The sequence below is a fragment of the Salvelinus alpinus genome, chromosome 15 (genome assembly GCF_045679555.1).
Source record: "Salvelinus alpinus chromosome 15, SLU_Salpinus.1, whole genome shotgun sequence".
Taxonomy (NCBI): Eukaryota; Metazoa; Chordata; class Actinopteri; order Salmoniformes; family Salmonidae; genus Salvelinus; species Salvelinus alpinus.
Window position 1 is genome coordinate 38,941,271 of NC_092100.1, and position 17,214 is coordinate 38,958,484.

Below are 17,214 nucleotides of genomic sequence, written 5' to 3' on the forward strand. Positions count from 1 at the left end.
CAAGGAAGGGAAGGGGTAAATCGTACTCTGTCACCTGGAGGGATGGATGATGGACGTGGATTTAATGTGGAAGTGAATGAAGTGCTCTGTCATTTCCCTGCGTTTTTCTCTGCAGAAGCAATAGAATGTGCAACACTCAGAGAGCGATAACAAAAGAACACTCAATGCTAATGTGACTCTATCAGCGTTTGTTATTGTGGCATATCGTGTTGTGGATTTGAGCTGCATTTTGAGCTTTGATTGTGTGTGTGTGTGTGTGTGTGTGTGTGTGTGTGTGTGTGTGTGTGTGTGTGTGTGTGTGTGTGTGTGTGTGTGTGTGTGTGTGTGTGTGTGTGTGTGTGTGTGTGTGTGTGTGTGTGTGTGTGTGTGTTTGTGTTTGTATCTGTGTGTGCTCGCCCACACGTGTTTGTTCTGAAATGCAGTGTGCATGTATGTGTGCTTGAGTAACTTTGCTTGTGGTGTGTGTGTGTGTGTAGAGCACTACTCCGCCCTGTGACCTGCTATTCCACAGTCCGTCTCCAGCTCCCACCGTCTCAGCAGAGTAACACTGGAACAATGAGAGGGAACTTGGCTTGGGTTCACATCAGAGATGTGAAATCACAACCGGACCAGGCCAGAGGAGCACATAACACATGATCACTCTGGGTCAAATGTTTTGCTGGTAGCAGCTAGCTGCCAATAGCTTGCGAAGAAACTGGACTACTTAAGGTACTGCACATGCTCAGAAAAGCTAATTATATTTAGGTCAGCTTGTCAACAATGTCTTTTTTCTTCATTTCTTTTTCATTCAGAACCGAATTTATTCAGAAGTGGAATATTTTTTTTCAGGACAGCTGGAACTACAGAATACAGTTGAAATTGTGTCATTTCTCTGCTGCTTGATTACTCCACTCATTTGAGAGACAGACACTCGCGTGTCAGAAAGAGAGAGCGAGAGAAAGAGAGGGAGAGAGAGAGAGAGAGAGACTGAGTCCGTCGAGAGATTTGTTGTTCTGCTGAATTCCTGGCAGTCCCCCGGCTTTGAGGCAGCCATGCCATTACACACGACTGGCTTCAGAGGTTTGGGCTGCTAGCCTGCTAGCCTGGAATGTGCCAATCAAACTCCCTCTATACACTGAATCTGAAGCTAAATGTATAGCTGTCCCGTTTTATGATGCACTGTTAGAAAAAAGGGTTATTAAAGGGTTATTTGGCTGTCCCCATAGGAGAACCCTTTTTGGTTCCAGGTATAACCCTTTTTGGTTCCAGGTAGAACCATTTTGGGTTTCATGTAGAACCCGCTGTGGAAAGAGTTCTACTGGAACCTAAAACTGTTCTACTTGGATCCAAAAGGGTTCTACCGGGGACCAAAAAGGGTTCTTCAAAGGGTTCTCCTATGGGCACAGACAAAGAACCGTTTTACTTTCTAGATGACAACTTTTTTCTAAGTGTGTGTAAAAAATAAAACGCATATAAAAGTTACTACGTTTTATATTTTATGCCTGTTTGCTTTTAACAGCATTCTGGTTTGACATCAAGTGTGGTTCTGCTATATGTGTGTTGTTGGTTTCTGCTTATGAAGCGAATTTAAAATATGGGTCAGTCAGCTTGTTAGAGTTTGTTAACAGTCCTGGGCGACCACCTTACTTTCAGTCATTCTAAAGATCTTTATGAAATGCATGTCACTTGAATATCACTGGAAAGTGGAGAGATATTGGCATGACCAGGGGGCTGGTTTGCCTTTCTTGCTTAATGTTGATGTTTTCCTCTGAGTTAGTGAGTCAGCCATTTTTAAACTTGATCCCTGACCCGGGGACGTGACCCTGAACAATCCTTTTTAGGGAAAGCAGGGAAAGAAAATGAGCCTCATTGGAATGTACAATTTAGGTTGGCTTAGGAAAACCCACCAACGTGTCCTCCTGGGCTTGTTGTCTTTACAAATACTCCCCAAGCATACGCACCATCCACCTGGCAAAATAAAAGCATTTGGTTTGGACAAATGTGGGTTTAAAGCGCTTCTTAGGTTAGCTGTTCTGAGATCATGTTAAAAGCTTATTATTGTTTGAACATCTCAGAGGTAAAGCTGTTCTGAGATCTGTTTTGAGATCTGAGGCTTACCTACCTATGTTTGAAGGACCTCACGGGTTCTGTTCTGTTTTATCAGCTCTGACTTGGCTGTCTGGATGGTGACTCAGAAGCTGAAGTGGTGTTTGAAGTACTTCCCAGGTTAACTCTGCTCCCAGATCAGATTACTCCCCTCTGTGGCAGTTCTGAGGGTGCGTGTGTGTTGTGTGTGTGAGGCCGCTCCCCCCCCCCCCAGTGTGTGTGTGTGTGGCTGCCTGTCTCGCTGCAGGGGGAGAGATCAGTCAGTAAGTCAGTCAGTGTGCTGTAGCGGAGGACTGAGTAGGACGGGGGAAGTGTAGTCAATCCAACTTCAGCTGCTTCCCTCAGCGAGCTCCTAGTAGTTCCTACTGCAGCCAGGGGATATCACCGTGGGCTGCTACTGCTGCTGGCTCTCTCAGGTATGGACAGACAGACAGGGAATTCTGCAGGACCACAGCCATGTGGGTTGGCTTTTGCTAACTATCATTGTCTTGTTTGTGTGAGAGTAGCATAGATCATCTTCATTTGTGGTGTTGTGGAGCTACACAATTGTGTGTTGGAGTTTAAAACGGGTACTTTTCTTATACATTTTTACAGGTGTGTTTGTTATTAATGGATTATTTTTTAGATGTAGTGAATATGTGACAAAACCTTTACAGGAGTTCCTGAAATGGCAGCTAAATGTAATTTATCCTTGAATGTAGTGCATCGCTTAATGTCAGGGCACGTGTTCCTATTCATGCATGCAAATTGTCCTTAAACAGTGTTGCTCCTTTTGGGTGATATGTTTTATTAATGTGAGCGGTTCATTGGTGAGTGCTGAAGGCCTACAGACAATGGTTACAGAGAGCTTCCCTCTGGGCACAAACTGGTTGAATCGACGTTGTTTTATCGTAATTTGTCAACGTATTGTGACGTAGAATCTATGTGGAAAATACATTGGATTTGCAAAAAGTCATTCACTGTTGTTTTGAGGGTGAAATTTCAGCAACAGAAATATGTCATAATGCTAACCACTTTTCAACATAGACAAACCTTGTATAAAATATGTTGAATTTGTACCGTTGAATCAACGTCAGATCTTCGATGTTATATCCACTATCAGAAAAAAACAATAGGCTGGGCAGCACCTCCTACTGAAGAGTTGATCTATCTACGCTATCCATTTGGTCTCCCATCCAGGGTTTTAACGTAGCCCAGCATTGATATTTGTCAATGACTACTACCAATGTGCCGTCGTGAGAATTACTATTGAGAGATCTCTTAATAACTAAATAGATTCACTGTTGTTATTGAAGTCATTCCAAAGAGAAGGTTTAACAGAGCAAGTTAAATGTAACCAAATGTAAGTCAAACACTTAGTGTACAAAACATTAAGAACACTATCCTAATATTGAGATTCCCCCCATTTTGGCCTCAAAACAGCCTCAATTCGTCGGGGCATGGACTCTGCAAGATGACAAAAGCGTTCCACAGGGATGCTGACCCATGTTGGCTCCAATGCTTCCCACAGTTGTGTCAAGTTGGCTGGATGTCCTTGGGTGGTGGAACATTATTGATACACACGGGAAACTGTTGATTATGAACAACCCAGCAGGGTTGCACAAACTGGTGCGCCTGGTACCTACTACCAATGTTCCCTCTATTTCTTTTGGTACTGAGCAAATTTCTGGTCTGCCGAGCACAAACTTTAACGTTGTGAAAATTCTGTGCAACTTCCAGCGCGTGTTTACTGTGAACACTGAGGCTGAACCCACTTTGAGTTACAGTTTCAGACAGTGGTCAAGTAGGCTACCGTGGCTATTTAAGTGATAATAACCGAGAAGCCGTTGTTTGGAGGATATATTGGCACTGGTGCTGTTAGGCCAGAGACGAAGTCGAGGGCTGGCAAATCGTGCCAATATATCCTCCAAACACCGCCTTCGATGGCATTATTACTGTTGTACTACGAGTTACCAACATATAGAAAATAATGAGTTACATATTTTCATTCAAATATTTATTATTATGACATTATTCATACTATTTAATCCTTCCACAAGATATAGTCCCGACACAAATCTAGGGTTGCTACCCAAGCCGGCTGGTCGTTCGATCTATCGGTTCGGTTGCCAGAAAGGACACCCACCCAGTTCAGTCATTTTGTTCGGTATCTATGGACGCGAGCCAGTCATTTGTTCGAAATGTTCCATTGGCTGGCAACGTTCTTATCCCTTGCTTGCTAGTGTAACACTCTCACCAGGCTCGAATTTGACACCCGCGATAATACCTTACTTAGAATATCTCAACAGCATGGGATGTTAGGTGAGAAGGACATCTCCAAGAAGAATCCCTATTGTAAACTCACTAATGTGATGACAACTAGAGTATTAACTTCAGATAGAACAGACATAAGGTTCAAGGTCTATATTATCACATTTTCAATGTACCACATCAAAAGAAATTAAAGGAATCAACCCCAATGGTTTCTCACAACCCATGCACAAATTACTTGCAAGCTTGCTTAAACCTGTTGGCGCGTGTTGGAGCTCAAAAGAAATGACGACACACATAAAGTCCCGAAGCACCCCACCTCACTACTCGTAGATATTCCCTCAGCGAAGTATGGCAGTTCCGTGCAGGTGTCCTCACAAGATCCACAGCAAGCACAGCTACAGTGGGGCAAAAAAAGTATTTAGTCAGCCACCAATTGTGCAAGTTCTCCCACTTAAAAAGATGAGAGAGGCCTGTAATTTTCATCATAGGTACACTTCAACTATGACAGACAAAATGAGGGAAAAAAATCCAGAAAATCACATTGTAGGATTTTTAATGAATTTATTTGCAAATTATGGTGGAAAATAAGTATTTGGTCAATAACAAAAGTTTATCTCAATACTTTGTTATATACCCTTTGTTGGCAATGACAGAGGTCAAACGTTTTCTGTAAGTCTTCACAAGGTTTTCACACACTGTTGCTGGTATTTTGGCCCATTCCTCCATGCAGATCTCCTCTAGAGCAGTGATGTTTTGGGGCTGTTGCTGGGCAACACGGACTTTCAACTCCCTCCAAAGATTTTCTATGGGGTTGAGATCTGGAGACTGGCTAGGCCACTCCAGGACCTTGAAATGCTTCTTACGAAGCCACTCCTTCGTTGCCCAGGCGGTGTGTTTGGGATCATTGTCATGCTGAAAGACCCAGCCACATTTAATCTTCAATGCCCTTGCTGATGGAAGGAGGTTTTCACTCAAAATCTCACGATACATGGCCCCATTCATTCTTTCCTTTACACGGATCAGTCGTCATGGTCCCTTTTTTTAAAATCCTACAATGTGATTTTCTGGAGAAAAAAAATCTAATTTTGTCTGTCATGGTTGAAGTGTACCTATGATGAAAATTACAGGCCTCTCTCATCTTTTTAAGTGGGAGAACTTGCACAATTGGTGACTGACTAAATACTTTTTGCCCCACTGTATCAATGCAGACAGTACTCCTTAGCAGCAACAGATATTCCATGGAAACATGAACTCGTTAATCTTCCACAAGCAATTCTCTCCAGAGAATTGTTGTTTGTTGCAAGAAACCACTTTACAAAATAAAATGCATTAATATTCCCATACCATTATTAAAGAGAATCAGACAAATTATGCTACCCTCTGCCTATTGGCTACTTAGCTTATTCAAGACCGTCTCAAAATACAACACTGCTCCTTTTAGACAAAAAAAAGCTCTTTACCTGACTCGCTTTTCAAAGGTGTCTAGAAATGTACATGGTGTGTGCCCTTGTAGGAAGCAATCACTCCCCCCTTACTGACTACAAATGATCTATAACTGGGCTAATAACTGACTAACTAGCAAAGGATATGAACATATTTGCACACGTTGCTACGTGCAGCTCTCGCTTTTATCTCAAAACAAGCGCATCAACTCATGACCACTCATGCTGTAAACACAGTCTAGTTCAAAGTGAATGGCACAGATCCATATATGGCAATGGTCTATTTGCATACAGGCCTACTGCAGCTCTGATTGGTTATACACACCGGTATGTGTAGAGTACTGGCTGAGTCCTGCTTGTCAACGCAACAGAATCCTACTCCGATGCCTTTTGCCTACAACAAAATCTCTTGCATAGTTCATTTTGTTTCGTTGTGTTGCATTGAAACTGGCTAATATTGCGTTGATTCGATCACAATTCCCACAGTAAAGGGAAACATTGATAGTGTTAACTAAGGGGGAAAACTCTCAAATACAATCTCGTGCTTCTCCGTGTGGGTTGATATTTCTTCTGCGCAGCAGTCCCGGGGAGGCTGCGAGCGGAACATTACCCCGTTCAAAGGCACTTAAATCTTTGTCTTGCCCGTTCACCCTCTGAATGGCACACATACACAATCCATTTCTCAATTGTCTCCAGTCTTAAAAATCCTCCTTTAACCTGTCTCCTCCCCTTTATCTAAACTGATTGAAGTGGATTTAACAAGTGACATCAATAAGGGATCATAGCTTCAGCTGGATTCACCTGGTCAGTCTATGTCATGAAAAGAGCAGGTGTTCTTAATTTTTTGTACACTTAGTGTATATTATCAATGATACTATTTAGGCCTATATAGCATTTGCGAAGTCCTCAACAGCTATTGTTTCAATACAACCAAGGGTTCAACTAAAACTAGACAATACATATAGGCCTTAGACAATACATATAGGCCTTAGACAATACATATAGGCCTTAGACAATACATATAGGCCTTAGACAATACATATAGGCCTTAGACAATACATATAAGCCTTAGACAATACATATAGGCCTTAGACAATACATATAGGCCTTAGACAATACATATAGGCCTTAGACAATACATATAGGCCTTAGACAATACATATAGGCCTTAGACAATACATATAGGCCTTAGACAATACATATAGGCCTTAGACAATACATATAGGCCTTAGACAATACATATAGGCTTAGGTTTTCAAACTTTAGTTGATGTCAAATGTAATCTTCAAGTTAATAATGAATATGTTGAATTCCCCATTTCAACCAAAAATCTAAGTTAAAGAATAGGACTAAATCAAATCCAACTTTATTTAAAGTGCATATGATCTGATTTAGTCCTATTCTTTATCTTAGATTTTTGGTTGAGAGGGAGACGTGAATCAAACATATCAATAATTATTTGTAGACAAACTGGAATTAAAGTCAGACTAAGTGAGTGGCACAAAATATACATCTCCTTCAAATGTTGATATTTGGTTGCAATGACAACCATACACAATTTAATATAATTTTTGCAATACAGTAAATAGCCTATTAACTTGTCGAAATAGTTAACAAATGATATGTTGGATAGTCGCCAACTAAACCAAAAATAAATGTTAAAGAATATGATGAAGCCAGGGGTTCAGAGGAAACTATCGAAGCATTAGATACGTCTCCTTTAAATGTTGATATTTGGTTGTGTTGTCAACCTAACACAATTCAATATGACTTTTGTAATAAAGTAAATAACCTAAAGTTAAGGCTATCCAACCTGGTCTCAGAGCATTTCGTATGATTCTTTACGTAAATCCGAGACACTCCATTTAGTATGATACGTTATGTTTCGTATGGTATATATTCATTTGTGCATGTCCATCATCCATTTCTTAGGATATGTTACGAATTACAATTCACATGATATGTTACGAATTTGCAAAAAGTACACTATGTTACGAATTCGCGAAACAATTTGTTGTGGCTAACGTTAGCTAGGTGGCTAATGCTAACTTTATCTAGCTGGCTAGCATTAGCTAGGGTACGGGTTAGGGTTAAGGTTGGGAGTTAGGTTAAAGGATTAAGGTTAGTGTTAGGGGAAGGGTTAGCTAAAAGGGTTAGGGTTAGGAGAAGGGTTAGCTAACATGCTAAAAAGTTGCAAAGTAACTAAAAAGTAGTAAGTAGTTGAAAGGTTGCTGATTAGCTAAAATGCAAAAGTTGTCCGTGATGAGATTCAAACACGCAACCTCTGGGTTGCTAGACGTTTGCGTTATACGCCCACCCATCCACCCACACCGACACCGACCAACCACCCTCCTTTAGTTCTTGCATTAAGCAACCTTTCGTCTTATGTAACCATACCAAATGTTACATATCATACTAATTGGATTGTCCCGGATTTACATCCACTATGTTACGCCTAGTCTATGAAACTAATGTAACCGTTTTAATTCAACATTAAAATGAGTCACTTGTCCATGGCCACATTTTGAGGTGACTGTAACTATAAAAAGCGTATTATGCTATCATAGAAAGCGTGCATGTTCAAGATAGCACGCAAAGGTCGCAGGTCTGTGGAGATCTCCACAACATAAATATCTGTGCAGAATCTCGAACGGCATTGATCACTTGCACCATGTACTTTGAATGTAATCTCAACTGCAATCCAGGTCATTTAGTTGTGCTATTAGATGGAGCACAGTGATGACACATTAAGTTGTATAAATACAAAATGTCTGACATTGTATTCCAATTTGAATTTTGTTCTGCTTTTAAATGGTTGAAAGTGCAGTGATAACACATTTACATGACAGCTAAACCAAAAATCAGACATTGTTTTTCTATTGGAATTTGGTTGTGCTTTTAGATGGTTGAACGCATAATGATAATACATTGGGAATTCAACAAACTTCTGCCTGTCTTTCTGATTGGGTGAATAAAGGTTGACATTTCATTGATCAACATCTCAACCGAAAATGACGTTGAAATGACGTGGTGTGCCCAGTGGGTTTGTCTTTGCCTGGTTTGGTTTCTCTCTAATCTGTCTGCTTTAGTGTACTGACGGACTGGCTTTTTGCGTGTGAGCAACCAGCCATTCTAATATACACTCAGAGTAGTAATTTGTTATCAAATGATAGTTATGGTGTTGTTTTTATTCCAAGCAAATATAAAACGGTTATGTGGCACTTTTGTCTGTGTAATGACTTGAGCAGCTTGGAGTTAGGTGTTCATCGCTTGGCAACAGCTTTGAATATATTGCTGAGGGGGTGAGAAGTCTAGTAGAACTAATGGCTTCCCACCCTGACCAAACAGAGTGGACATGCAGGACAGCGTGGCGTGGGGGGCTCAGCTCAGCTCACTTCCCTCCACTGGCCTCTCAGACCAAAGTCACCCAATGTCCTGCCCCAGAGAGTGTCCACTGATCCCCTCACTCCTCTGGGGCCCTGTGTCTCTAATCCTGCATTCGCCACACAGAAACAGGAGGGGTATACAGTGTGTGCCGCCACACCACCCCCAACTCACTCTATAGAGACTCCAGTCTCTAATATCTAAACAAACACAACAATATCAACTCATTTGACCCCCAACGTCCCACCTTAGTCTTTCACATACTTTTCTGGTCATGGAATATATTGGTCATCTTTCTTTACAAGTACACATTTTTGATAAGTGACAATCTCCCAGTCAGGGTGAAACGAGGGGAGGGAGAGGGAGAGGGAGAGGGAGAGGGAGAGGGAGAGGGAGACTTAGAACAATATCCAACCAAAAGCACAGAGACCCAAATAATGGTGAATTACGCCTTCATTACTGTGCGACTTTAAAACTCTATAAACGTACACTCAGAACCAAAGAAGCACAGTACAACAGCAAGCAGCTGACACTAATTGAGGAGTCCATAAACACAAACAACTTCTGGCAAAATTGAAAAAAAACAAAAAAATCTAAACAAGAGGAATTAGCGATACAAAATGGTGATATATGGACAACCCATTTTAAAACTGTTCAAATTGACACAAATGCAGAACAACGCCAAATTCATGAGAAGTTGAATGGATTAGAAAAAGCTATAAAGGACAATCTAAATCCACTGGACTCCCCAATTACTGACCAGGAGCTCAATAAGAAACTTCAGGCTCCCAAATTTAAAAAGGCATGCGGACCTGATGGTATCCTAAATGAGATGCTCAAACTCACTAGTGCAAAATTTCAATTGGCTATATTAAAATTGTTTAATTTGATCCTGAGTGTAGGTTATTTCCCTGACATCTGGAATCAAGGACTCATAACCCCAATCTTTAAGAACGGAGACAAATTTGACCCTAACAATTACAGAGGCATTTGTGTGAACAATGCCCTGGGGAAGGTTTTCTGTAGTATTATCAATGTAAGAGTTCTAAACTTCCGTAATAAGCACAATTTCTTGAGTAAAAGCCAAATTGGATTTATACCAAAACATCACACAACTGATCATATTTACACCCTACACACCCTGATAGATAAACATGTCCACCAAAATAATTCCAAAATATACGCTTGCTTTATCGACTTCCAAAAAGCATTTGATTCTATTTGGCATACAGGACTGTTCTACAAAGTTATTGAAAGTGGTGTAGGGGGTAAAACATATGACATAATTAAATCAATGTATACTGCAGCATTAAAATTGGTAAGAAAATAACAGATTTCTTTAACCAGGGGCGGGGCCTTTGCCAGGGTTGCAATCTGAGCCCTGCACTCTTCAATATTTACATTAACGAATTGGCCACTATTCTAGAAAAATCCTCAGCCCCTGGTGTTAGTCTCCACAATTCAGAAGTTAAATGCCTACTCTTCCCAGATGACCTATGCCTGCTGTCACCCACAGCACATGGCCTACAGCAGAGCCTGGACCTGCTAGAGCAGTACTGCCAGACCTGGGCCCTGGCAGTAAACCCCAAAAAGACTAAAATAATGATTTTTAAAGAGAAGATCCAGATCTCAGGGAATTAGACCAAAGTTCTCAATTGGTACAAAATATATAGAGTACTGAATACACTACAATTACTTAGGTTTAAAAATAAGCTCAACTGGACACCATAATGAGGACGTGAATAAACTGAGAGAGAAAGCAGGGCATTCTACGCCATTAAAAAGTGTGGTTATTTTGACCCTCGGTTATTGTTGTTACTGTTGTCCCGTTGACAATTTTGATTCTCATTTTTATATTGTAAATATCCAAAATAAGCTTTGGCAATATGTACATTGTTACATCATGCCAATAAAGCGAATTGAATTTTGAGAGAGAGAGAGAGAGAGAGAGAGAGAGAGAGAGAGAGAGAGAGAGAGAGAGAGAGAGAGAGAGAGAGAGAGAGAGAGAGAGAGAGAGAGAGAGAGAGAGAGAGAGAGAGAGAGAGAGAGAGAGAGAGAGAGAGAGAGAGAGAGAGAGAGAGAGAGAGAGAGAGAGAGAGAGAGAGAGAGAGAGAGAGAGAGAGAGAGAGAGAGAGAGAGAGAGAGAGAGAGAGAGAGAGAGAGAGAGAGAGAGAGAGAGAGAGAGAGAGAGAGAGAGAGACTAATGGTGGCTTAGGGGCGATGTTGATTAGGGGCAAGGTGTACCCTGCCAGCTCCAGTCTCTGCTCATTATTCAGACTGGAGGAAACAGTGACAGCAGCATCAGGAGCCGGGGAGGGCCTAACCTGTATCTCCCCCAGGCCCTGGAGGAGCCACACTATCAGTCAGCCTACATGGGTTGAGAGCTCACTCTACCCCAGTCAATCTCTGACTCACAGCCTAGGACACCCCCAGGAGACTCCCTCCTCCATTTAACAAATAGTCAGGGTTGATAGCATAGCAAAGGGTGAACCGTAACCTGTCTGAACCTCAGCCCACCAGTCATGATTAGTCCTGTGCTGGGTGGCTAGAAGCAGAATGGGTCCATCTGAAATATGTATTGTTTTGACCACTTCAGCTCTCACAAGTCCATAAAGTATACAGTAGAACTCTCCCAAGCTGAAACGGAGGAATGGAGACATTCCGAATACTGAGTGACTGTGTCTCTGTGCTGGACCTCTTCCACCTTTGCCACCCCACTCCAGCCCCTGGCCTTGTCTTGCATTTCTCAGCCCTGGCTCAGTGAAAAGATTAATTGTTTTGGTGTAGCTGTGTGTGTGTGTGTGTGCGTGCGTGTGTGTGTGTGTGTGTACCATTTTATATTCCTCACAGTAAACGTGGTACTATACTGAAATGGTTGGACTTAGTTGAGACAGTGGACTGAGTGTGTGTGTGTGCACGCGAAGACCAGTGCAGTGAAACAAGGGCTGGATTGGGCACTGCAGGACACCGGGCTGGCATTTGGCCAGCAGGACACACCTGGTGCTTTACCACTGACACTTACCCCCACACCAGTGGGCCGCCAGTGTTTTATGTTAATGCCAGCTCTAGTGTTATGGTGTTTCCATCAGGAGTGTGACACTAAAGACTTCTGGCGATCAGAATCAACAACCTCGGCATCATTCAAGACTGTTGCTTTGTGAGAAGGTGTTAAAGTTCACAGTTAGACATTGTTATGTAAATGCAAGCTGAAAAGTACCCAGGGCCTTGGCTCCAAGTTAGAGTAGGTCCGCCGGAGCCATGGCCTAGAGAGACACCCGTGCCGGCCCATGTAGATGGAAACAGAAACGTCTGAGCCTTTTGGGTAAAACATTGTGGTTAATCTTCAATGGAAATGTAGCAACTGTGCCTGGCTTAGGGTTGCAGAGGGAGGGTATATTACTGGAAACGTTAAAAGTTTACCAGTAAACTACCAGAATGTGGGCATCTTTCAAGGATTTGATGTAATCTATCACAAGACATCTAGTGGCCCTTTTGGGTACTTCAGATTATCACAGGTGTCTGAAATGGTTGGACTTAGTTGAGACAGTGGACTGAGTAGACCTGTGAATTGAGGGGTCTGTTGCTTCTGGCTGAGGTGTTGATGCTCTCACAGGGAACACTCAGCAGTGTCTGGCTGTGGCTGGCCGAGTTTGTTTTGGTTAGCTCAGCAACAATCACACTGGCATGGGAGACTGAGGACAGACAGACAGGCAGACTTGGAATGAGTGAGTGTCCTGATCCGTGTGAACTTAGAATCATAAAGAGAACCTTCCCACCCAACTCCCCCCACACTTCAACACCTCTGTGAGTACTGTGAAAGGAGTGGTTCTGTCACACAGACAGTGGATGATAAACTCCTCACACATCTACATGCACGCAGACACACACACACACACACACATACACACATCTTTAAGTCCGTTCACACACAGATAGAGCCTTTGGCCCTGAGAATAGCAACATTTTCAGTCAGACATCCACTCCTGTAATTAAAGGTTTCCTCAGTGTGAACCCACAGGGAAGCCCTGGCGTGGAGCTGTCTGTCATCACACAGAAGGCAGCTTGCATGAGACCCAGACATCCCAACTATTTCTTATCTCCTGGCCTCCACACAAACCTCCTTTAAAACGGTGTCTTGGTTAGGGCCCATCAGGGTTGGTGACAGGCAGGACGTGGTGTGGTGGGAAACTCTCTTACCCAGCAGCCCCCCAGGTCCTGGGAGACACTCTACTGAACGCTAATTAAAACTAGTTAGGAATTTGGAGGGAGACGTTCCTAACGTCACAGGCATGATGGGAATGCTGTCTCTGGCCAACAGACCTGGTAAAAGAGGAAGAATAAGAAAGAGGGAGAATAATAGGAGTTTTTTTTCCTCTTTCTACCCTGTCTAGTCTTATTAATGTATCTTTGTCTCTCTGCAGCGCGTGTTAAACTCAAGGCCCCGCGGGTGGTTTGAGTATTTGAATCGACGTTGAAATGGCCAAAACCAAATTGAAACCGTGAAGAAATGATAACGGGCCTACGCCTAAAGTCTTTTCACTCTGTCCAGCTTGCCGATGTCGTCGAAGCGAACAGTGACGTGCGGTAAGGTCCGAGGCCGGGTAGACACTTTCTATTGTCTACCACTCACTCCACACGCACACATCCATAAAGCGGATTTGTCGCTACGCTGTTTTTCAGTATGACGCCATCACAAAGATAACCATCAAACATCCACAACCAACCATCAAACAGCAACAGGTAGGCGGCGCAACCTTTAGGCACACATTCACAGGCCCTAATTACGCAACTGCCCTGCACGACCAGGCAACTTTCAGCACCACAGACAGCGACCCAAATGCCAGCGAGTAGGGCTACTTGTAGACAGCGCTACACACACTAAATGCCTAGTAGTCAGTGCTACTGCTTGAGATATATGCTAACACAATAGACATGTGTCACGCCCTGGCCATAGAGAGGCTTTTATTCTCTATTTTGGTTAGGCCAGGGTGTGACTAGGGTGGGCATTCTAATTTCTTTGTTTCTATGTTTTGTATTTTTATGTTTTGGCCGGGTATGGTTCTCAATCAGGGACAGCTGTCTATCGTTGTCTCTGATTGGGAATCATACTTAGGCAGCCTTTTTTCCTTTGGTGTTTGTGGGTAGTTGTCTTTGTTAGTGGCCTGTATAGCCCTAGTAAGCTTCACGTTCGTTTTTGTTGTTTCTTGTTTTGTTGGCGACATTTAAAATAAAGGAAAAACGTACACTCACCACGCTGCAACTTGGTCCGGTCATTTCCCTGACGTCGTTCGTGACAACATGTAACGTAATAATAGTAGTCAGTGCTACTGCTTGAGATATATACTAACACAATAGACATGTAATGTGATAATAGTAGAGGGCGCTAAACACTTGATGTCCATCCCTCTTTCCTTCTGGGTAAAGACATCAGTGACTGAACTGTAGAACTCCTCCCTGTTGGCTCTCCGTTTTAAAAGTCTCTCGGTCTCGATTTTCAACGGAGATGATGGCAAGGGATGAGAGTCGCCCTTTATCGGTCCGGTTTCGACTGTATGTCTTTATCCGTTTCAGAGCCGAAAATGACCTCTCAACGGATGCTGTTGTGGCTGGTATAGTGAGCACCAGCTGCAGTAACTCAGTCTGTGTCTGGTCATGCTGGAAGAAAAAGCTGAGGAGCTGTCCATGTGATTTGTCCTGTACCATTTGTTAACTGTACAATCCGACAAGATCTTCCTTAAGTCTAACGAAATCGAAGTAATTGGCATAATTTGACAGGCTCTCGTTAGCTGGTGTCGAAATTTGTGACAGTGTTTCGATTTTTTTGCAGTCCTCTAAGCCAAGGAAATGAAAGTCACCAAAGAGGTCAAACCTGGCTCTCATCTGAACATTAATATGGTCCAGCATGTAGTAGTATATTCACCCCCTCTCTACTGATCAGCTGTTTACTACGAGTTTCGCATTCTGCCATTGCATTTCTGCTTGAATCGCTCATAGAATCTATCAAAGTCTTGTCACTGCCGTTCCAGCGCTTTCATTGTGTCGCTGTTACAGGTACGGCAGAAACCCATATCCATCTTTTTGTTCTGCAGAACACAGAAGAGCGCGCCTGTTTCTTTGAAAATTCCATGGGCCGTGAGCAAAAAGCAAACACGGTGGCATCTCTAGATGAGTTGCTAACTGTTCATCTTTCTCAGTTAAGTCTTAAGGCGTGTACTAGTTCCACATGGTTGCCCCTGGGCCTGTTTGATGAGCTGGCACTCTCATCGTTGCCACGAAATGCCATCCCCTGTTTAGGTAGCATGTAGCATTAATTAGCTAGGTCTTTCAAAATCTCACGGCTCTCTTTTACCTTTGCATTGTGCATGCTGATGTTCAATCTCCGGTGTTCATTCAATGGCAGATCTAGCGGCGAGCTACTGAATCTCTTCGGAGCTATCTGGCTCTGGATGTGAGACACAGATTTCTCATGATTGTTGAGTGCTGTAGGCTAGTTGTTCAAGTCGCAGTTACCGGCTCTTGTCCACACGCTGTTGCTGGTGGAGAACAGCAGGTAGGGGAAGCAGTAGAGTTGATTGCTAGCAGCGCAGCCACTGAGCCAGTTTTTCCGTTGATAACGCTCAGTTTGAAATGATCGTGTTATATTTTGTCCCCTCTTTTGATGTATGTCCTTAAGCTCATTGATAAAATGATTATTGATCAAATGTGTATTTATTTATTTTACATTAGTTATTTTGTCATTCATTTTCACAGGGTGGGCACCCAGACCGCATGTCGCTAGACAGCCAGGGAGGGGAACAATCTTTTGTACATTTTGATTACAAGGAAATATAAAACATTTTAAGTGTCGCCCTCCGAACCTCTGTGATTTTATTTTTATTTATTTAACCTTTATTTAACCAGGAAAAGCCCATTGAGACTGAGTCTCTTTTTCAAGGGAGACCTGGCCAAGAAGGCAGCAACAATCAATACATTACAGAATTAAAACATACAACAACATGATCCAGCCTAAAAATAAGGATTTACACTCCTCTGTAACAGTCTTCCATCAATATTTTAAATTAATTCGGTGGCACCAACATATCTAGATGAAGCATGGATTGTAGATTATACCATGCGTCTGGTGCACACGAAGAGAAGGCAGTCTTGCCTAATACTGTGAATGTCCTGGGGACTTTAGGTAGCAAACACCTAGCAGACCGGGTATGGTAACTGCTGGTGGTGAAGGAGACCAGACTACAGAGGTAAAGAGGGAGTTTACCTGCTGGTGGTGAAGGAGACCAGACTACAGAGGTAAAGAGGGAGTTTACCTGCTGGTGGTGAAGGAGACCAGACTACAGAGGTAAAGAGGGAGTTTACCCAAAAAGGGCTTTGTAGATGAACACATACAAATGAATCTTTATGCGCATATAAAGTGAGGTCCAACCTACCAATTTGGTTCAATGTGCAATGGTGGGTGAGTGACTTGACATTTGTAAAAAAGGACGCATGATAAACAGAGTCCAGCCTCTAAGACGGAGGTGGCTGCATGCGTATACAGCAAGTCACCATAATCAATTACAGAGAGAGAAGGGGCCTGAACAAGCTTCTTTTTTACGGTGTCAGCATCTTTGGCTTTGAAACACGGTGATGCTTGAATGTGGCACGTGGGGGGGGAACTGGTCTGACACCCCTGCTCTACGGTGTCTCTTGCTTTCTCCCTGACATTCCGTCTATCATGTCTTCCCCCTTTCTCGCTACGAACTCCTACCATATAATATTCAAACTCATACTCTTTCTCTCTTCTGTGTTCCTCGCTCCCAAGTTGGGACGACAGCAGCTCGGTGAGCAGTGGGATCAGTGACACCGTCGACACAGATGACATCAACACCAGCTCCTCAGTCAGCTCCTACGTCAACACTCCGTCCATCTCCTGCAAGGACCTAGAGGGACAGGTAGGTTCTGCCCCAATCACACTGTAGGAGGTGGCAACCATATTATTAGAATTACTAGAAGGGTGAATGAACATGCTATTTCTAGGATGGCAGCATTTGATTCTCTTGGCCCCAATCAT

The 17,214-nt window shown here is 42.8% G+C and overlaps 1 protein-coding gene across 9 annotated transcripts in view; it reads left to right on the plus strand.

Annotated features, from left to right (window-relative positions):
- The window catches only part of LOC139540031 (neuron navigator 2-like), a 161,362-nt gene that overhangs the window by 96,899 nt on the left and 47,249 nt on the right, over positions 1-17,214 (plus strand). For all 9 annotated transcript variants that reach the window (XM_071343560.1, XM_071343552.1, XM_071343553.1 and 6 more), the window contains one exon: positions 16,966-17,095. In XM_071343560.1, the coding sequence (XP_071199661.1) occupies positions 16,966-17,095 (130 nt within the window). The remainder of the gene's footprint in view (positions 1-16,965; positions 17,096-17,214) is intronic.